General features: G+C 47.9%; 1 protein-coding gene across 1 annotated transcript in view; it reads left to right on the top strand.

Annotated features, from left to right (window-relative positions):
* PNPLA7 (patatin like phospholipase domain containing 7) overlaps window positions 1–22,344 on the top strand; it is a 134,812-nt gene that overhangs the window by 62,705 nt on the left and 49,763 nt on the right. Inside the window, 4 exon segments of the mRNA XM_030961550.1 lie at window positions 8,004–8,064; window positions 10,969–11,118; window positions 21,054–21,117; window positions 21,573–21,741. Of these exon segments, the coding sequence (XP_030817410.1) occupies window positions 8,004–8,064; window positions 10,969–11,118; window positions 21,054–21,117; window positions 21,573–21,741 (444 nt within the window).

The raw sequence follows: 22,344 nt of genomic DNA, 5'->3' as shown, positions 1-22,344 counted from the left end.
TGGCATCCTAGACATTCCCAATGGAAAGTGGTCCATGGTGCCAAACTTAATGTTTCTGTCCACCCTGGTGCCCCCAGCTCTCCAGCACAGCCCTCAGGGTTCTCTGCCAGCCAGAGCATTTGCTCCCTGACAGCCTCTGTGCTCATTTCTGGTGCTGTTCAAAGCTCTCCAGCCTTGAAGGAGTGGAAAGGAATTGATTCTTTCTATTTTCATCCCTGCCTTCAGTTCTGGAAAGTAGGACAGGGAACCAGCTCACGATTCCTGGCACCACAAAGCAGCGTCGAGGCAGCAGCGAGAGCACAAAAATCTGTGAGCAGATCACAGAGATGTTCCAGCACTGCTGCAGAGCTGGGATCACATTTCCTAGATTAGCTTTGACTCTTTTAAGCTGAGTTAGTTTTTAGAATTCTAACTTGGAATTTAGACCTGCTGGTTGCTGAGAATCTGCTTGGGAGCTGTGGGGGCTGAACTGTGAGACAACCTTTGGCGTGCTGGAAACGCGTGCTGAGAAATAGAAAGAGTTTTTCTGCATCTTTCTTTTAATTCTCTGAGTCTGCCCTTGGGTTTTAAATATATTCAGAACCTGTCATCCATCTCCAAGTGGAGTTCTGCTATCTTCATGGGAGTATTTGAGCCAGAGCCTCTGTGAAGTGGCTGGAGCCTTCCCCAGGGTTATCTGCCTTACAAAGTGAGCTCTGTAATGTGCTCTCTTTTCAAAGTGCTGCCCACAAGAACTGGGCACATTCTGCATCATGGCTTAGGCTTGATGTGGCACTGGGGATAGGTCAGGAGAGGCTGTGCTTCTGGATTTTTCTGTATTTGTTGTCCTGGCCCATTCCAGTAAGTGTTCCTCGACTATAAGAGCAGTGGATATGAAAAGGAGAGAAGGAATTCAGTGGGAGCACCGTGGTCACTGAGTGAGGCTGGCAGGAGGGGGGATTTAATCAGCACCGGTGCCAGAATGACATTTTTCTTCAAGACACGATTGATCCCAAGCATTAGAAGCTCAAACAGCCCCAGGATAAAGCTTCAGTTCCTCTGTGGGCTTCAGCAGCATTTGAAAAGGTGCCAGGAATTGTTGTGAGGGAGCATTGAGGATTTGCTTTGTCACAGGCTGATCAAACGTCAAAGTTTCAATCAGAGACCCCTTGCTAAGCTCCCTGATTCCAGGACAAGCCAGTGTTTGTCTGATCTGGGGCCATGTGAAACTTCAGTAACACCCTGGTTTTATTCAAGCTGAGGATCTAATTTACCTCTCCTCCTCCCTTGTCCCTTAAAAAAGGCCCTTAAGAAAGCTGGTCAAGGATAATCTCAGCTCCTGGAAAGAGCTTCCCAGAAGCTGTTCTGTGGATTTGTGTGGGTAAAAATGGCTGTTTGCACTATTTTACTCCAATTGTTCTTATTTGTAGAACAGAAAACCCTTGTCAGGCCTGTTTTTCATGGCAGCTCATCCACAGAGTCTCTGTGTGGCACAAAGCCCTTTTACAGGTTTTTTACCTTTTTTAACTAAATCACACCTGGATGTGAAGCTCTGCAGTACCCTGCTGTGGAGGCACCAATAGATTGTTATTTAACATATTTAATTTCTCTCTGGTGACCAATGGCTTGTATCAGGGGAGGTTTAGGTTAAAATGAGGAAAAGGCTCTTCCCCCAGAGGGTGCTGGCACTGCCCAGGCTGCCCAGGGAATGGGCACGGCCCCGAGGCTGCCAGAGCTCCAGGAGCCTTTGGACAGCGCTGCCAGGGATGGACAGGGTGGGGTTGTGGGGGGGCTGGGCAGGGACAGGGGCTGGGCTGGGGGATCCTGGTGGGTCCCTCCAGCTCAGGAGGTTCTCAGAGTATTCTGTGATTGCAGTTTGGGAGTGACTGAAGTTTTAAAAGCTGAACTAGGAAGCATCTTATTGTTAGACTTGAAAGGCACTGGAGAGTCCACAGCTCCCCTCCAAGGCTCCTGTTCCCTGCAGCATCCTGGTCTGTTGGGTGTGGATGGTGGTGGAGGATCCAAAGAGGAAAACCCCATTCAGTTTGTAGGGCTGCACACATCCCTTGGCTGTGCAGGGCTGACACAGCCCTGGCAGGTTCATTCCTCCAGCCAAGGGTGCTGTCCTGGCCCAGGAGCCTGCCAGGAACCTGCCAGGGCTGGGGAGGCTTCCTGGGCCTGGCCCTTGGCTTCTGTGCACAGGAGCTTTGATTTAAAATCACAGACAGTGAAAGCTGAACCCTGGGGCAGGATTGGGCTCAGGTGATGAATGTATTTTATAGTTTGGGGTTTAGGTGTTTTCTTCTCACATATGCTTTTATATATTTCTTCTGTTGTAACTAAATAGGGTTTGTAGTACGCAGGACCTTCTGTCAGTTAGTTGTGGCTGTGAATTTGGCTATTGGTGTTGATTTAGTGACACTTTCCCCTGATTTAGAATCCCACACTGGTTTGGGTTGGAGGGCACCTTGAAGCCCATCCAGTGCCACCCCTGCCATGGCAGGGACACCTCCCACTGTCCCAGGTGCTCCCAGCCCTGCCCAGCCTGGCCTTGGGCACTGCCAGGGATCCAGGGGCAGCTCCAGCTGCTCTGGGCACCCTGTGCCAGGGCTGCCCACCCTGCCAGGGAACAATTCCTAATTCCCAATATCCCATCCAGCCCTGCCCTCTGGCAGTGGGAGCCATTCCTTGTGTCCTGTGCCTCCAAGCCCTTATAAATAATCTCTCTCCACATTTCTTCTAGGCCCCTTTCATGTATAGTTTTCTCTAAATCAAGAGTTACCTATGATGTAGGAAGCTTTGTTTGGATTAGTTGTTGTCTATCAGCAGATAATTCGATTTGCCAGGCCATCCCATAGTATTCACATCCATTGTATTCACAGATTGAAATAAATGTCCACAGGAAAGTATTTTCCAGCTGAATTCTCATGAAAATCACTTTCAAAGGAGCTTTTTGTAAATGAATTCTTGAGTTTCACAGTTGAATAGGAACAAAAGCTTTAACCAGAACCCAGCCTTGGAAGATTAGCAGGGGTAGGTAGTAGTTGGAAATATTTAAAGGGATTATAGGAAATACAGCACTGCATAGTGACTGTAACCTCTTGGTGTGGGAATTCCAGTGGCTGTGGAGCAAGTGGTGCTCTGATAACACCTCAGCCCCAGGATGGATGGAGCACTCAGCTCTGTGCTGCACCAGCAAGAGCAGAGCTGAGATCCTGCCTGGCCACATCCTGCTCTTGAAACAGGAATTAATCATCCTAAAGAAAGGAAATGCAGCCCCTTGGGATGTGGTGTTTGGGCCTTGCCCTGCCACGAATGCAGAGGCTGCAGGTCTGTGGAGTAATTGAACATTAATAAGCACAGGGAGTATTAATGGTTTCCCAGAAGCTCCTCTGTAGCAGGTGGAGGAACAGACTGTCACAGTAGACAGGAGAGGTTTGGGGTGCTGGGAGAGCCTGAGTGGGTCTCACTGGGATGGAGTTGATCCAGAAGCAGCCAGGAAGGTGAGATGTAGGTAGGTGAGATGGTGAGGGGAGAGGTGGAATTGTTCTGGGGGAAGTGCTCTCCAACACCATTGGAGAAACAGAAACTCTTTGTCCTGTTTTGCCGTGCGCAAAAATGTCTTGGGAGTTCATCTGAAAAGGGGAGTGGGTGGCAGGAGGAGGAGGAGAAGTGGTCATTTCCCTTGGAAAGTGTCTCACCTGAACATCCTGCCCTGGGCCAGGGTGATGAGGTGACAGCTGCAATGGTGTCTGTGGGAGCTGGAGGGGTTTGGGGCTTCTGGAGAACAGCACTGATGCACCTGCAGCCCCAAGTAGCTTTTGAAATGGAGATTTACTCAGTTTTTTAGACCTGTAAGGTCAGATTTTGTCCTTCTGGCCTGAAAACTCTTGCATAAGCTCAGAAGAGAGGGGGTTTTGTGTGCTTTGGGGATATTTTTGATGGTGAACTCAGTCACCTCCCTGACCTGGGCAGACCCGATGGCTCCAGACTCATTCCATGAGCCTCTGTAGTGCCTCTTTAGGTGCTCTATGACCTTCTTGAGTCACCTCCCAGCCTGGGCAGGGAGCAGGGGGGGTTGGAAGCTGTGTTCCCTGGCAGTTTGGGGAGCTCTGAGCAGACCTGTCCTGGCAGCCAAGTGTCCAATCCACAGCTCTGCTGCTCATTACTGTGATTAACTGTGATTAACTGAGCTGGCTGCACTCGCTGCTGCTGCTGTTCCTAATCATGAGCAAGGATTAATTCCCCTTCCTCACCCACAGAACCAAGCTCAGCTCCATCCCCAGCGTGAGGGGTCCAAAAGCTGCGTTTGCTTTACTACAGGCAATTAACGATCCTCGCCTCATTTAGGAGCCTGCTGGTGTTGTTTGATCTGTCTGGGCTCTCACTCGCTGCCTTCTTGCAGATTTTTCTTCAAGCCTTAAATTGAAGCTGCCTGATCCTGTGCCAGCAGGAGGGGTGTTTGCAGGGCTGGGTGCTGAAGAGGCTGTAAAATCCAGGATGTGCCGTGGGGTGAGCACAGCAGACGCTTCCGACCAGGAGGGCTGTCTAGCCCTGGGTGATGGTGAAAATGAGAGAATTCCACTTGTGCAGATGTCTGGGAAGTGTTCTGGGCTCTGCTGGCACTGTGATTGAGAAAGGCTGGCTGGGGAAGGGGGCAGAAGGCTCTGGGAGGAGCAGTGCCCAGGCTGTCCCTGGCTCAGGAGTGTGGGGCAGTGCTGGGGGCTGCACTCCCACAGGAGGGAAACTCGCTGTGTTCTCCAGGTCACTCCAGTTCCTGCCCTACCTCACTGCAAATTCCCAGAGCTTTTCTTGAATTGTTAAGGTTGGAAAAGTCCCCAAGATCATCAAGTCCAACCATTCCTCCAGTGCCACCATGGTCACCACTAACCCATGTCCCTACGTGCCCCATCCACACTTCCAGGGATGGTGACTCCACCATGCCCTGGGCAACCTGTGCCAGTGCTTGACCTCCCTCGCAGTGAAGGTTTTCCTAATATCCAACTAAACTTCCCTGGCACAGCTTGAGGCTGTTCCCTCCTGTCCTGTCGCTTCTTACCTGGGAGAAGAGACTCAGCCTCACCCTGAATTTCTTACAAAGTGCAGCTGAACAGGAGGGATTTGGGACTGCTGAGTCACAGCCCAGATTCTGCACCGAGCTACCCACCCTATACCTGCCCTTTGCCTCCTTCTCCTCCAGACAATTACTTGGAGTAATTGTTTCCCTTCAATCTCTGTCATTCTGCTCCTAGCCCAAGGGCTGATTCCTGCTTTTTTGCTCCTAGCCCAAGGGCTGATTCCTGCTTGTTCCTTTCCCAAGCCATCCCTGTCCTCTCCCAGATCCCTTGGCTTCCTTGTTGTCTCTTGGGCTGCACTGAACTGTGCTGCTCCTTCCCGTGCCCTGCTGCTGCGTGGGAGTGAGAATAAAGGGGCTTGGAAACCTGAAGGATGAATTTTTCCTGCTGCTTTTCAGTTCTCCCCAGCTGCCCTGAATTTGGGGAGAGCTGCTCCTGCTGCCCTCCACAGTGAGGGCTGTGGGTCAATCAGGTCAGGTCTGCTGTTGATGGAAGGATGTGATTTGTATTGACTTCTCCCTCAGAAGGATGGACAAGTCCCTTTTAGAGGAAAACATTGCCTTTTTGTGAGAGGATATCTGGTGTATGTAATATAAAACTCTGTGGAAATTTCAGTTCTGAGCTCGGATCCCAAATTGATGTTCCTTGGACGTTGCCATGACTGCGACAGAGTGACTCATCCCGTTCTGGGGAGCAGCTTTGCTTGTTCTACAAAGTCACCAGGGAAATAATTTTCCCTATCTATACATACCAAGGCTGTAAGGTTTGCTCCAGCAAACAAGACAAATAATATTTCCCGGTAATAGGAGCAGCCAACTGGAAAATGAGACCAATAGGTTCTATTCTTAGTTCCATCATTAACCTTGGACATATTTTGTAACTTAGCTGGAGCTCTCCTTAGCTGCCTGTAAAGCAGAAAAAGTTATAAATACAGGAGATGGTTTTAGTAAGTAATTAAAATTCTGATGCTTAAGTGCTTCAGAAGTGTAAGATGTTCACGGCACCTCCCAAAACTGCTGAAGGAAAGTCCTGCTGTGCTGCTGCAGGTTTAGGTGAAGCCTGTGAGCTGGGTATAGCAAATGTGCTCTGGGGACCGATTATCTCCTTTAGCAAGGGCCATCAGTCTCTATTTTTGTGAAGAATTCCCTGTTTCCCTGAATTCTCCCCATGGCTGGGTTAGTTTTCTGTAGCCACGTGCGGCGCCTTTGGGGAATCCCAGAGCCTCAGAGCTTGGTGGTGTTGAGTTGTGTGGTTGAGTGACCATCAGATTCTGTTGCATTTTGGACAAGGGGAAGCATTTTAGGTGCTGTCTGAGATTCCAGGATAAGGCAGGAGGCTGGGAGCTTTCCTGCTGTCCTCCCCACATGGGTGGCAGTGGGCATGGACACTGTGCCTGCTCCTGGGCAAGGAAGAGGCACTTCCAAGGCCTTTGTCCTGGTCACCAAGGAGATGTTGATGTGGCATCTTCACCAACTTGCAGTCATGGCTATGGGGCAGAACTGGCACAGGTGCCCAGAGCAGCTGTGGCTGCCCCTGGATCCCTGGCAGTGCCCAAGGCCAGGCTGGGCAGGGCTGGGAGCAGCCTGGGACAGTGGGAGATGTCCCTGCCATGGCAGGGGTTGCACTGGATGGGCTTTAAAGGTTTTTTCCACCCAAGCCATGCCATGAAATCCCTGAAATAACCTTGGTAACTCTTTTTCTGTGCTCCACCACAAGTCACCCTTGTGCTGGAACCCTCTGTTTGCTCTTCCCCCTTTTCCCACAGAGGACTTAAAACACATCAGTGTTTTATCCACAGCATTTCACAGTGTAGGGGAATTTGCTGCATTAGGTTTTGTTTGTAAGGCAGGATGTGTAAATGACTCAGGTGGGCATCCTGGCCTGTCTTGATGCCTACGTGGCCCTTGATGTGAAAGCTGCATCCCAAAGTGCCTGTTCCTGTGGGAACAAGGTGTGTTTATCTGCTGCTTGTTTTGCTTGTTGACCTTGGAGAACTTCTGTTGTGGCAGTTGTTTTCAGGTTTTTTCATGTCCTCCTGAGCTATTTTGACCTAGAGTTGTCTAGGGAGGATATTTAATGATTGCTCTATTAATCCTCATTGCATTTAATTAACTCTTTTCCTTATTTGGTAAAACATCTGTGTAGAGCTTTCAGAAAAAATGCTGCATTTTCTATGTCTGTCACTTCTTGATATTGCAAGGATTAGTCTTCTGCTATCCCACTTGTCAGGAATTATTGATTGGTCATGTTGGAGAGAGGCTTGTCAGTTTGGAGATACATTTGGCTATTGGAATATTAGTTTATATTTATGTGAGTCCTGCTGGAAAAACAGCTGGGAGCACATGTGTGTCTTCAAACATGAATTACCAGGCAGATATGATTTGAGGGGGAAGGCAATTTCTTAGGGAGTTTGTTTTGATTCTGCAGGTGTTTAGGGGGTGTGTTTATTCCCCTTTTTTTCCCCCAAATATTTTAAATTGGCTGTTGTAAACCATTCACCAGGATTGGGGAAGGGTCTGTTTGAGCACAGGTTTGGATCTTTTTGAGCCTTTAGCACCTACAAAAGGTGGAGGACCCACTGAGCACTGAGAGTACTTAGAGGGGCAGGTGCACTGCAGAAAGAAATGAGGAGAGCTGGAAACACAATTTGACATGTTTCCCCAAATAATCTTCTTTTTTTTCCCCAAAGCAAGTTAAATCCTGCCTGTTCCGGGGTAGTTTTGTTTTCTTGTTTTTCCAAATTAAAGTAAAACAAGGTAGGAGAAACCAAGACAAATGGCCAATCACCACAAATTACAGCCAGGAAAGAAGCTGCAGCTGCAAACCCTTGACTCTGTGTGGCTCAACTTGAGGGAACATCTTAAAAAAGTTTGGAAGTCTCCACATGGATGCTCTACTTTCAGTACATTCTGCCTGAATATTTCTTTTTTTTTTCTCTTTCTCTCCCAGGTTGTGACCAGACTTATTCACTTGCTGGGCGAGAAGATCCTTGGCAGTCTGCAGCAGGGAGGTGAGACTCATTCCTGGACTATTCCCATTGATGCTGGGGCTTCCTTGGAGCCAGACTTGAATCCTTAAATTTGGAAACAGGCCATGCATGCTTGGAAAGGAAATGCATTGCTAAATTTCACCCTGAAGAAGAGCAGGCTCCAGGGAGAGCTCAGAGCCCCTGGCAGGGCCTGCAGGGGCTCCAGGAGAGCTGGAGAGGGACTGGGGACAAGGGATGGAGGGACAGCACACAGGGAATGGCTCCCACTGCCAGAGGGCAGGGATGGATGGGATCTTGGGAATTAGGAATTGTTCCCTGGCAGGGTGGGCAGGCCCTGGCACAGGGTGCCCAGAGCAGCTGGGGCTGCCCCTGGATCCCTGGCAGTGCCCAAGGCCAGGCTGGGCAGGGCTGGGAGCACCTGGGATAGTGGGAGGTGTCCCTGCCATGGCAGGGGTGGCACTGGATGAGATTTAATGTCCCTTCCAGCCCAAACCAATCAGGGATTCTGTGGTCTGTTAACAGCTGCAGGTGCACGTGGATGGTGATTTCATTGTATCTGTGTACACATGATGGTTTTGGCAGAGCATGGCTAGCTGGATGTGGGAATGAAATGATTTGCAATTGAGATCCAGAAGTGTTGCTGCCTATGTGCAGTGAAATTTCCCTGGAATTTCTTGCAAGAGCAATGTGAAGGGAGCATTGGAAACAGCAGCTGTAATGGGCTGGAATCAGAGCACCATGCTGAGCAGCAGCAGCACAGACTGATTTCAAAGGCCTGGATTTGCAGTATTTTAATGAATTGTCTGGGAGGAAATGGCCTGCCATGGGTTGCTTCTGCAGCTTTGTGTTTGTGGCAGCACCAACACAAAGCCTCTTTACTGACTGAAGGGAGTAGGAGGGAATTCTCCCAATTTCCTTGAGCAGCATTTGAAAGCAAACAGATGCCTGTTAACTGCTGGGGGTGTTGTGGGGCTCTTTGATGCTGAGGATTGTTTGGGTTTTGTTTGGTTGGGGGGTTTTAATTCCTTCAGTTGCTGGTTTTGCTAAATTCCAAGGAGACTGGAAATGAAGGTCACCCACTTTCCTGTTTCAGAGCAGTCTGGGGAAGGGAATCTGCTCTTTCTCCACCTGCTCAGCTCTCTGGGCACAACCTCTTGTGCACAAATGCCTGGTGAAAATTGTACTTAAACTTCTGTGCCTGCTGAAATGCCTCTGTGGCCCAGGGCAGAGCCTACACTGCCTCAGAAACAGGGCAAAGTGGGGGAAACAGAAAGTGGGAGGAAAATTAGTGAGAGTAACAGGAGTTCAATCAGAGAATCACCATTGAAGTTCTGAGGAGGGAAGGGCCTGTGAAGATGAAGGGGTTGAGCTGTGATGTGGAACCTGTTTAAACCTACAGATATCTTCTTGAAGATCACTAGAAGGAGGGGGAAAACTATTTAATGTTCTGTGCAGAGCTGTTTTAGAAGATTTGAAATGAATAACTCAATTGCTGAATATTTTTTTTACAAAGTTTATCTGATGTTTCTTTGTGTCCTGCAGTGGTCTGTCACTCTGGCATTGAGCCTTTGAGTGGGTTTGCACAGGGGATATCAAGTATTTCCACATGCTCAGCTCAAGAATTCACCCTGATGGTACATCTTAGGCCTTTGCTGGTGAAATGAGATAAGCAGGATGTGAAATCCCAACTTAAATTCAAATTTTTTTTGTGTTCTCAGAGCTGAGTTGACAGGCATTAGCAGCAGAGTGAGATTTTCTGAGAAGGCTCAGCTAAAGAGGAAAAAGAGTATCAGAACAAGAACAGTTTGTAGAACCTTGACCTTTACCAGCTCTAAGCTGTCTGGGAAGATCTTGATCTTCCTCACATGCACTGCAGATTTCTCTCAAAAACTGCTTTTCCTCTGTTCTTGCTCACCAGATTATATTAAAGATACTTCCCAGGCACTTTGCAGCTACTTCAGAGGTTCCATATTTTAATGCTCCTAAGCCCATATCTGTAAAGCTCTGCGTCTTGCAGAGAAGGGAAAACAGGTAGAGATGCACATTTTCTATAGGAGCTGTGTTGAAAACAGCTATTTCCTTCCTTGCTTAGGAATACCATAAGAAAAGGATTGTTAAGTTTTGGAAAATTTTGGAATATTTTAATACTGCACACCAGGTTTGGAGGTTTTGTTAGTTAAGCTAATTCGTGGAATTGTCACAGACATCTTTTATGAAAAATCCTTTCCTTAGGATTTTTTCTCCTGAGAAGCTGAGAGGCCTCAGGAACAAAATGTAAACAATGATTATCTGCTGCTGTGGAATGCAACAGGTGGATCTGTGATTGCTCTCATGTGGTTGTTTCTAATTAATGGCCAATCACAGTCAGCTGGCTCGGACTCTGTCTGAGACAGAAGCTTTTGTTATCATTCTTTTTCTATTCTTAGCTAGCCTTCTGATGAAATCCTTTCTTCTATTCTTTTAGTATAGTTTTACTATAATATATATCATAAAATAATAAATCAAGCCTTCTGAAACATGGAGTCAGATCCTTGTCTTTTCCCTCATCCTATGACCCCTGTGAACACGGTCACATGGAATCAGTTCCAAAGTTGTGGTAAAGAGATTTTAAGTGCTTTTTTATCCTTTGTCTTCTTGGGTCAGGTAGATCCATGTTTCATTTAACGTATTCCTGGCATATTTTAACATTGCCTGACTTCAACCCACACATGCTGTACCAGCAACCAAAAATGATGGAAACTGATCTCCATCCTCTTAAAATGAAATATGTGGGAACTCTGCTCTCACATGCTGTGGAGGTTTGTGTTCCGTTTCTGTGACATTGAGCAGCTTGCTGACACAGTGACACTTTCCCTCGTGCCTGCAGGTGACATTCCACGTTTTGCAGCCTGGCTGACTGATGGCAGGTGTTTTCTCTGTGAACAGGTCATCCTCTGGGACTGCACAGCTCCAGCAGCAAGTGGGATGCAGGGAACCCTGCCAGCAACCTGTCCACGGTGGCGATCATGCCGGTGTCTGAGGAGGTGCCACTGACAGCCTTCACCCTGGAGCTCAAGCACGCCCTCAGTGCTGTGGGTGAGTGTTCCCTGGTGGCATCCCAGCAAACAAGCCCTGCAGGCCACTCCAGAGAGCCGTGGGGGTCACAGTGGCAAGGAAGAAGCCAGTGGTGCATGAGCTCTGTAACCTTCTGAAGTCTGAATTTATATGCAATTTATGGTGGAGGCTTGTTACAGTGAGAACTGCTGGCACCTGTCAGAGGGGGGTCCATGCTGTGTTAGGGGGTAGCAGTACCTGGGGATGGTCATAGGACTGGGAAGGAGGTTTTGGAGAGAATCCTGTGGTCTTATAAAAGAGGAGGGAGAGAGAATTTTTATATGGCTGGGTCCTCACAGGACGATAGGGAATGGTTATAAACTCAGGGCAGGATTAGGTCAGATTAGAGAGAAATTCTTGTGAGGGTGGGGAGGCCCTGGCACAGGTTGCCCCAGAGAAGCTGGGACTGCCCCATCAGTGGAAGTGTCCAAGGCCAGGCTGGAACAACCTGGGGTAGTGGAAGGTGTCCATGGACAGGTAATCTTTAAAGTAATTTCCAACCCAAACCATTCTGTGATTCTGCAGCAGTGGTCAGATCAGCCTTTTCCATGCTTCTTCCTTCTCTATTCCCATCCTTAGCATGCATTTAAATATAGTGGAAAACCCCTTTGTCTTAATGACTTGGAAATACTCACCAGCCTCTCTGCCCTTGTCTTGGTTGCCCTCAGCTGCCCACAGTCACTCCAGGAGACACATCCCACACCAAGGCACCGTTCCCATGGTGCCTGAGGGTCTTGTTCTGTCCAGCTCATGGATGAGAGTGCTCCAGGCCTTCTCAGCTGAAAAGCTTCATTCAGCAAAGGGTTTCTTAGCAGTTTTCTTGCATTGTGGTTGTACATGAATGGTAAGGATAAGACTTGGTGGAAGAGGCTCGTGGGGGAGATCCAGATTGGCACTGGAAATCCGAAGTTTAGTCTGAAATCATTGTCCCATTTGTTGCCAGCTTGTTTGTCTGTCTCATGCCCACAAAACCATGTGTTCAGCTCATGGCTGAGTCATTAATTTATCCATGGGTGAAGTTACTTGTGCACATTCCAGTTCCTCACAAAACTCATGTATTTAATTCAGAATTCATTTTATGTTCATTAGTGGTGTTTGACATTTCCTGAACATCCTCTTTTCATCCTCAAATGCTGTTACAGATCTCTTGAGTGAATCTCCTGTAGTCCTTTGAGAAATTATTAGTCTGCTCTCTCATGGCTTATTTAAAAGTACAGGTTATGTGGTGCTTGAGGTGGAACCACTTACATTTATTGGTAATTTTCTTTCTGACTTTTAGTGTCTGGAGCTGACACTCCTGTTTGTGCTTAAAAATCTTCTGGGTGAACAGGCAGAGGAAGAAGCCAGTGGTGCATGAGCTCTTTAACCTCTTAAGTCTGAATTTATGTGCAATTTATGGTGGAGACTTGTTACAGTGAGAACTAATTTGTGGGTGTTTGAAGATTCCTCTTATTTTGGAGATGGCAGAAAAATGTTACATCCATAATGGAGCTGTATTGCTAATGGGGACTCCTTAGGGATCACTGCCAGCTTGTTTTGATGTGTGACAACACTAAGAGCCTGTAAATAAAACAAACAGAAACTTAAGTAGGTAGATGGACTATTCAGAATAAAAACACCCATTTGGGCAGAAAGCAGCAGGCAGGTGCCCAGGGGGGTTTGAGGGAGTCACTCGGCCTTTCCTCTTTCACCCTTTTCCCTTCCTCCCCTGCGCTGACGCCTGTGCCGTGCTTGGCAGCTCGAGATGGTTCTGTACACCCTTGGCACCTGAAGTTGTTGCCAAAAGGGAGCAGACGGCTGCAGTGGGAAGAGGAAAGTGTTGTGGGCAAACACAGGAGCCATCTGGTCCCAAACACCGCTGGCACAGGAGCGCCCGGGCCTCGCACCAGGCCCCGCACCAGGCCCGGAGCCCCCTCAGGCTCTGCAGGCCTGGCCTGGGCTGAGGGCAGCCTGCAGGTTTTCTTGCTTTATTTAGCAGAAGCAATGTTTTATTTTTTCCTCCTTTTTTTTTTTAACTTGTATTTCCATGTATGTATTAACTTTGTATTTTCTCCTCTGCCCTCTGGCTGGGGTTGTTTGGGTGTTCGTCACGAAGCCACATGCAGGTGCTGCTTGGCTTTCAGGGAAGGGCATGGGTTTTGGAATGATTTTTTTTTTCTTCTGACTTCCTGCAACAGAAAATGAACTGAGTAGTGGAGTGAAATTTTGATTTGTTTTCAGGTCGGTTTTCTTATTCACCTGCATATTTGGCATGAGGGGAGCTGTTGCCCAGAGCAGCTGTGGCTGCCCCTGGATCCCTGGCAGTGCCCAAGACCAGGCAGGACAGGGCTTGGAGCAGCCTGGGATGGTGGAAGGTGTCCCTGCCCATGGAAAGGATGGAATGAGATGAGTTTTAAGGTCCTTTCCAGCCCAAACCATTCCATGAATCCGTGTGGAAAGGTTTGCACTGGGGCCTTCCCTGAGCCCTTCCCTGAGCTCCCAGCTGGGCTCACCTGGGGTTTGGGTGTGAGCTGGGATCAGACCTGCCCTGGCTTTATGGAAATGAGAGCTGTTAATGTGCTTGACAAAGGTTAATTGAAAATCTTCTCTGAAAGGAGCTCTCAGTTTGGAAAATTGCTTTGAACATTTGCTGCTATTCACGTTTTTGGGGTTTTTTTTCTTTTTTCCTTGAACCAACCTTTTTTCTAATTGTAATTTAAATGGCAGCATCTGATTACAATACTTGACTTAACATTTAATCCATACTTAACATTTGATCTGTATAATTTCATTGCTCTGGGCTTCAAATCTGTTCCAGAGCAGTGGAGAGCAGCCTTAATATGTGGGGAGAACAGCTGGTTTTAGCTTTCTTTTGCAGCTTAATATATTTATTACAGAAAATTCCTTCCCCTTCCTGTTAATATGAATTTAGCAGGATATTGCAGTGATGCCTTGAATTCCCCTGATGCAGGTTGGAGAGGAGGATAGAAGGGATGAGGAGGATGCAGGGAGGAACACTGGGACCATTGCAAGAATCATCAGCTGCTGCAGTTCTGGGAAGGAGCCTGGCCTCAGGATGCAGGCTGGCCCCAGTCCTGGTGGGAATGCAGGCTGGGTTGTAGCACAGTATAACACTTAAGAAGTGGTTTCCTTTTCCTGGAATTGGCATGAGAATGCTTGGAGTTGGAGCTGGTTGCAGGTGAATTTATTCAACAGGATTTTGGGGCTTGTTTTGGTAATTTTTAGCTACTTCTGTATTATTAAAGGGCTATTAAAGTAATGACAACTAGAAAATCTTAGTTTGATAGTGAATATTTACTGTCCACAAAATGTGAAAAAGTACTCAGAATCTTTCTTCCCCCCAAAAAAATCTACTTTTGCCTGTAATGAGATAGGACTAAGTGGTTTCATTGATTAATTTTTTTGTGGGTTTAATTATTTTTTTTTCAAATTTCTTTTTTTTTAATGTTTTCATTTGTAATGGGTGCAGCTCAGGTGAGCAGCCTGCTCTCCATCAGGGGTACATTCTGCACACAGAGAGCACCAGCGTGTGGGACCTCCTACAGCTTTCCCCAGAGCATTGTGCTGCTTCCTTTGACACTCGGTGTTTCTGTGATTTATGATAATTCACATATTGTTTCCAGACAGTAGGATTGTGTCCCAACTAAATACTAAGGGATGTTTGTGCTTCCATGGAGCTTCCAATCACAGAATGGTCCAGGTTGGAAGGGACCTTAAAACTCATCCCATCCCACCCCTGCCATGGCAGGGACACCTCCCACTGTCCCAGGCTGCTCCCAGCCTGGCCTTGGGCACTGCCAGGGATCCAGGGGCAGCCACAGCTGCTCTGGGCACCCTGTGCCAGGGCCTGCCCACCCTGCCAGGGAACAATTCCTTCCCAATATTCCATCCAACCCTGCTCTCTGACAGTGGGAAGCCATTCCCTGTGTCCTGGCACTCCACGTCCTTGGACAGTCTCTCTCCATCTTTCCTGCACCTCCAGGCTCTGCAAGGCCACACTGAGGTCCCCCCAAAGCTTCTCCTGTCCAGATGAACAATCCCAGCTGTGCCAGCCTCTCCTCCCAGCAGAGCTGCTCCATCCTCTGATCCCCCTGGTGCCTCCTCTGGATCTCTGCAGCAGCTCCAGCTCCTCCCTGAGCTGGGCCAGGGCTGGGGCAGCTCTGCTGATGGCACAAGCTGTGGGACGAAAGGTTTATTTGGGACCTGGCAGCAGCAGCTCGACCGGCCTTCACCTTGTGACAGAGATAGAATGAAAAACCTCTGGGCTCTGTGGGCAGAGCAGAAGGTCCTGCAGGGCACAGTGACCCCAAAGTCCTGCAGGGCACAGTGACCCCAAAGTCCTGCAGGGCACAGTGATCCCAGGGCTGCAGGGCACAGGGCCCCCAAGGTCCTGCCTGGCACAGTGACCTCAAAGTCCTGCAGGGCACAGGGACCCCTGGACTGCAGCCCTGCTGTCCCCTGGCTCCAGTGTGCCAGCCCTTCCTCTGCAGCTGGGGCTCTGGGTCTCCAAGAAAGGAGGCTGTGCAATATCCAACTTGCAGAAAGCAGGAGCAGAATTTTCCAGCTCTGAACTGGAGTGCCAGGAAGGGGGCAGGTTTTCTGCTCTGCAATTCATCATGCTGATGAATTCTGGTCAGTGTTCATGATGTCTATTTTTATTATTAATTCTTTTCCTCTTAATCTTTGTAGAGCTGAGAGCATCTTTTGATAAGAAGTTCTTCTGCAGTATTCAGATTTTTCAAAAGTATTTGCCTGACTATTTTTTTGTTCCTTTCCTGAGACCAGCTAAAAGACACCACATGGCTGTGCAAATTCTGGTTCTATGTGGGAGCCCTCTGATCTCATAGAATTTCAAACTAAAGTAGGGAGGGTTTCAAATCCAACATATGTGTCTCTCTCTATCCTTTCTGCCCTTTAAATTTTCCTTCTTTTCAGTTCTAAAAATGTATAATGTATTGGACAGCTCACTGAAAAATCTTTGCTAATAATTTATTGGAGTTTTTAATTACAGTTCTGCCTGTCTTTACACACAGATTAGATTTAAATGTAAAATGTTCACTGTGGTGCCTGAACCCTGGCACCATTTAGTATTTTTTTGCTGGACAAGATCCTCTGACATCCAACTCATTTGTCAGTTATGTGACTTAGCCACATAATTTTGAAGACTTTTATTAGGCCAAAAGTAAATTTTCTTTTAATGGAGTCCAAGCAAGTAAATTTGCTGTGCTGAAATTTTTCCACAGTGTGTATTGTACTGGTCTTCGCTTTTGATGTGGGTGTGTTTTTCTGGTGAGGTGGATTTGAAACCATTTCTGAGCCTCAGAAATCACTCTCTGCCCTCTGGGCCACTCATTTCTCGAGGCAACTCTTGGTCCATGTTTTATTAGACTTAGAACTAGGACACCTGTACTCCTGCTTCTGCATACCTTGGTGTTTGTGGAAAAAAATGACCCAAGTGAGTCTCTTGCTCACTGGCAAGAAAGGGAGGTTTTATGTCTTGTGTGATGGGTTTTTCCCCTCTCTGGGGCAGGAGGTTGGAAGCTTTGCTGCAGACCTTCTCTTCAGTGCCCTTGTTTGTTAGCAGAGAAAATGAACCAGACCTCTGGCATTTGCCAGTTTTTCCTTCCCTTCCCTCCTATTTCATGGAATCCTTAGTTTTGTAGTGAAAAACAGATGGCCCTGGAGTACAGCTTTAGATGCTCCAGGAGGTTTTCCCAGAAACCACAATCCCTGGGCCTGGGGTGAGGCCACTGCCTGCAGTTCTCTCACCTGAAGCACAGAAAACCTGGGCTTCAGGATCCCTGTGAGCTCTTGGCTGACAGAAAAATCCCCCAGGCTACTGAAAGTCACCACCTCAGGCTTGAGAAATCCAAAAGGCTGAGAAAGCTGTGGATAGCTGGAGGCTCAGGGAATGGCACTCAGCTTTTCTTGCTCTGATACTCCTCCCCAGCAATCTGCTGCTGGCTGCTGGCAGAGACACACACAGGGCTTGGAGGAATATTTCATGTTACCTCACATCACCTCTCCTGTTCTTCACTTTGAGCTGTTCTGATCCCATTAATAGAACACTGAGGAGTGCAGGGATGTGTCCCTGATGCCAGCTCCAGCTGGAAGCTGCCCATGAGGCTGTGCCAGGTTTGGAGAGGGGGTGCTTAGAGGTGTGTGACTGTGACAAAGCCCTTTAAGGATGCACTGACACGTTGGGCTGGTCACTCCTGCCTGCAGGTGTGGCTGTTCAAGGGCTGTGGATTTGAATCATCACAGAATCATGGAATGGTTTAGGTTGGAAGGGACCCTAAAGCCCATCTCACTCACTGCCACGGGCACCTTCCACTATCCCAGCTTGTTCCAAGCCCTGTCCAACCTGGCCTTGAACCTCCAGGATAGGAATGATATTTTTTCATTACTTGGTTGCTCACAGCAGTTTAGTTGAGATAACTTTTTGTTGGTTCTGTTTTCTGAGCTCACATATGTTGGTGTTCTTGGTCTCATTAATGGAGGGGTTTTAATGGCTGATTAATTGGGAGCCTGCTAGAAACTGGGAGTGCAGAGCAGATGGTTGGTATTTCTGAGACAAAACAAGTTGGTTCTGTTGGAAGCATCACCGTGTTCTGTGCTGGGGATGAAGGTCTGGGAATCTTTGTCCCGTGTCCCTGGCACGTGGAGGGATGGGGTGCTGGGCAGGCTCCTCCTGAGCTGGCACAGCCAGGATCTGTCTGGGCACCCTTGTTTGTGTCCTGTTCTCTGAACTGCTGCTTTCCCACATCAGAAGTGAGGTCTGGGTATGATTTTTAAGTCTCTCCAAAGCTCATTCTGATGTTGTCCACAGCCAAGGTGCCTCGGGCTGAAGGAGCACAAAGATCCAGCCCAGCCCTACAAACTCTGCCTCTGCCCTAGGATGAAAGCTGTTCTGGCTGCAGGTCTCTGGCTTTGATGGTGTTCCTGGGTTTAGTGGTGTACCCCGGGAGCCTGGGCCCCAGAGCATCACTGGGGACTGGTGCTGCTGGATCTCAGTGACCAGGGCAGGGGGTAACAGGCAGAGGTGCCCACACTGTTCCCTTGGTGTTGGCTCTCTTATTTAGCATTTTTATTGCATTCCTCAGCTCACTTGGCATTCCAGGCTGTTTGTCTTTGCCTGCTAAACTTTCACCACTGCCAGAAAGCTTTGTGAGCCACATGTCCTGGAATACAATTTTAATCCACCTGTCTTTTCTATTTAACTGAGAACTTTGACACATTAATGAACATTGATGATCGCTATGCTGCTGAATGCTTGCAAATTGCCCTGCACTCTGTCCCTTGCAGTTCTGTCCTGTGCAGTGCCATCGGTATTCCCTCTGGGACACCTCTGTTATCCCCTTTTGCCATTTCAAAGCCATACCAGCACTGACACCAGGTGAACAGTGAGTGAGATAAAGAATCTGCCAGTGTTAAAGATCTGGTGATTACCCCTTCCCCCAGCACTGGGGCTGTTCCTTGCTGTGGGATGGTTCAAGGAGCTGCAGAGGGAGGAGGGAAGGGCAGGCTAAGCCCAGATCTGCTCTGGGAATGCTGCTCATTCCCTCTGCTTGGGACTTCTTGCTTTCTTAGGAACTAACTTCTAGAACTTTCATTGGAGGATGGGGAAGTCAAATTCTATTCTTGAATCATCCTCCTCTCTCTGCTTTCTCACCAGCTTTATCTTTTGGTCTCTGCTTATGGGATATTTTTGTCCATTTCTGTTTGATCTTCTTTGATAATCAGTGTAGCAAAGAGCAAATGTTACTTGGGTATTAGAAAGTACAAGATGGAAAATAGCACCTGGGAACTTCTTCAAGTGTAAGAGTAAAGTCAGTTAAAGCAGAGTGAAACCTTTGCAGCAGGACTTGAGTACTGAGGGGGGATGTCTTGCTTTGAAAAGCCAGGTGTCTGCTAAGGAAAGCAGGAGCCTCCCTTGAAATGGAAAATGTAAACCTCCCTCCCTCTAAATTGTTATAACTTTGAAATTAAGGGGCTCTCAGGCAAAGATATGGGAGCGGGAATAACAGTTCTTTACTAGGGAAATTTAAATTAAAATGCAGTAATACAAAGCAACAAAAAAAATCTGCGGCCAGAGTCAGACCATGCCCTGCCCCCCTGTGTGTCAGGGGGTGGCACAGCCCCATCCCATGGGGGCTCAGCCCTCCTGCAGTGCCAGCTGTGCTGCTGCTGGAGCAGGGATCCTGCACAAGGGGGGAGTTTTCCTCTGCAGCTCCAGGGCTGCTGCAGATGGGCCTGGGCTCCCTCTGGCAATGCAGGGCAGCAGAAAGCTGCTCCTCTGGCAATGCAGGGGGCAAAGGCTGCTGTGCTGCTCCAGGCTCAGATTGGATCCAGGTAGGAATGCTTGGCTCCTGCCCTGGGCGCAGCATCTCCCCATGGGATGCTGGAATTGGATCAGCCCTGCAGGGACACTCAGTGGCCATGGACAGCAGAGATCTCCTGGAGGGAGGATTGGCTGTGGGAGAGATAAAGAAAAAACTCCCCATGAACAGAAGAGAACTGCCCCAGCTCTGACAGATGGCAATAGAATAAACACCTCCAGTCACATCTTGCATTTGTAACCTAGGACAGGGGAGATGAGTTGGCCCTGAAGGTCAGGACACCCAGTTCCAGATCTCTACCTGGGGGTTTTGCTTTTTGAACACAGAGATGTGAATCTGAGACCTTCTCCCATGTTGGTTGTTCACAGTTCCTTGATTTTTACTGAACACATTATAACCTTGCCTTGAGACTCCTCACATGATGAAGTGTTTTGTTATTTAGTACATAAATTTCAGTTCTGTTGTTAATGAAACAGTGAGGGATTGCACAATGAAAACATGAATAAAAAGCAACTGCTCTGTCATATTTTGTAAATGTGAATTTCTCTCTCAGTAAGAGACAGGTAATATTTTCTCTAGGTGTGCAGTTATTCCCTTTTCTTTTCTTTGCATTTTTTCAAGTTTAGCTGCAGTCACCCTGCAACTTCTACCACACATGGCACAAATTGCTGCTGCACTAGAATTGCTAATAAGAAAATTAAACTAAAGTGCCTGCAAGAAGCTTTATGTGCACCAAATTCAGCTCAGATCTAAGGCTGTTGCCAGATGTGTCTGTGTCTGTAGAGGAGCCTGACTGTGCCCTTCAAGTTTGGGAATGTTTTTGGGGTTCCTGTTGGCGTGTTGGATAAGGAGTAGTAATGCTGCAGAGAGCTTGAGGATTCACCTGGGGAGGTGGTTCAATGCAGGATGAACAAGTTCTGTATTTTGGAAGGTGGAGGGAACAGCTTTTTTCTTTGGAAGCAGGATCCTGGCCTTCCTGTGGCTGTAAAGGTCTGTGCTGTTCTGAATGCTGAGCTGGTGAAGATGCAGGTGCAGTAGGAGCTGTTACCAGAGCCAGGTTGGACAGGGCTTGGAGCAGCCTGGTCCTCAGGAAGGTGTCTTGCCCATGGAATGGGATGAGCTTTAAGGTCCTTTCCAACTCACACCATTCCCTGGTTCTGTGATCCTACATGACCTTGAGGAATGGGAAAACAGAGCTTGCAGGTTGTGACTAATGCAGTAACAGAGTTCTGGGAATAGGGAGAATTGGAAGATGTATTCCTAGAAAAGTGTGAAAATTTTTTGAGGACTTTGTGCCAGCTCTGACCAATGCACTGATCCATCACTACCCTCAAAGCAAACTTTTGGAATTGAATTCTTGGAATTAGAGAATGGTTTGGGTTGGAAAGGACCTTAAAATCCATCCCATTCCACCCCCTGCCATGGCCAGGGATGCCTTCCACTATGCCATGTTGCTCCAAGCCTCATCCAGCCTGGTCTTGGACACTTCCAGGGATGGGGCAGCCACAGCTTCTCTGGGCAGTTTTCTCCAGGAGCTCAGATTGAGGTGTTTACAGGAGAATTTCCTTGTTCCCCCAGGTCCTGCCCTGCTGCTCACCAGTGACAACATCAAACAGCGCCTGGGCTCTGCTGCTCTCGACAGGTACCTGCCCTCATCACTGCTCAGGGAAATGCAGAGACATTGGGGTTTTCTTATAAATACACAGAGTTTGGGAACAAAATCCTGTCTTCTGACATACACTGGGCCTTCTGCTCCAGGTTTTGGAGACAATGTTTCAGGAGTATTTGTGCAGGTGTGGGTGGGTTTTTCCCACAGTTACTTTCTCGCTTGTGAAATTGGAAAAGCTGAATTTCTCTGAGTGTGTTCATGCTTAGGGATGCTGTGGAAGCATCACTGAAGTGGGGCATCACTGTATCCTCCTGCCTTGGTATTTGTCTAATGGTGTAAATCGTGGACAAACAGAGCCAGCAGGAGCTGGGAGCAGATCCTGGCTGAGCAGGAAATGCCACTCTCTCCCTGTGTAAGATTCCCTCTCTTCTCTTGGGAGCTGTGATATAACACCAGTTGAATTCTCTGTTTTCCTTGTCTGTCCCCAGCATCCACGAGTACAGACTGACCAGCTGGCTGGGCCAGCAGGAGGACATCCACAGGATTGTGCTGTACCAGGCTGACAGCACCCTGACCCCCTGGACCCAGCGCTGCATCCGCCAGGCCGACTGCATCCTCATCGTGGGGCTGGGAGACCAGGAGCCCACCGTGGGAGAGGTTGGGAGCTGCTCCTTCCCCTCCTGGCACTGGGAACAGCCCAGCTCAAAGCAGCTTGCTTCACACTCATGTGTTTTCCTGGGTTTAACACCCAGTGAGGCATAAATAATGAAATATTCCTGAGACATGCCTGTTAGGAATAGCAAAAGAATTGCATGAGAATCCTCTGAGATGGCAAGTTTTATGTAGGAGTACTTCCAGCAAAGTTCTTTTCCTCTAAAGAGTCATCTTGGCCAATGGTAAATCAAAAATTGCTTTGAAGCTTTGTGTTTCTGCCCAGAATTTCTTTGGGCTTCCACACAGAGGGAGAAATTCTTTTCTGCCTGGATGAAATTCATGATGTGTGCTTAGCAAAAAGTAGATCTAAATTGCAGTGCATGAATTATTTATTATATTTTATTACAGATCTTAAGCTGTAATTTTTTTCCCTTACTATCTATTTTTATGATTTTATATTTTATTACCAAAGTCTTCTGACCAGACAAAAATTCTTCAAGAAATTTTAAAAAGGGATCACAGGTGGGTTTTTTTAGGATGGTGAAGTGCTGAGTCTGACCTGCAAAGAGCCTGGGCTGGTCCCACGTGCAGCTTTCGTGTGTGTCC

This window comes from Camarhynchus parvulus, chromosome 17 (assembly GCF_901933205.1).
Source record: "Camarhynchus parvulus chromosome 17, STF_HiC, whole genome shotgun sequence".
In the NCBI taxonomy this organism is placed as follows: domain Eukaryota; kingdom Metazoa; phylum Chordata; class Aves; order Passeriformes; family Thraupidae; genus Camarhynchus; species Camarhynchus parvulus.
The sequence above is the reverse complement of the archived record's forward strand: the minus strand, read 5'-3'. Positions and strand labels throughout refer to the sequence as shown.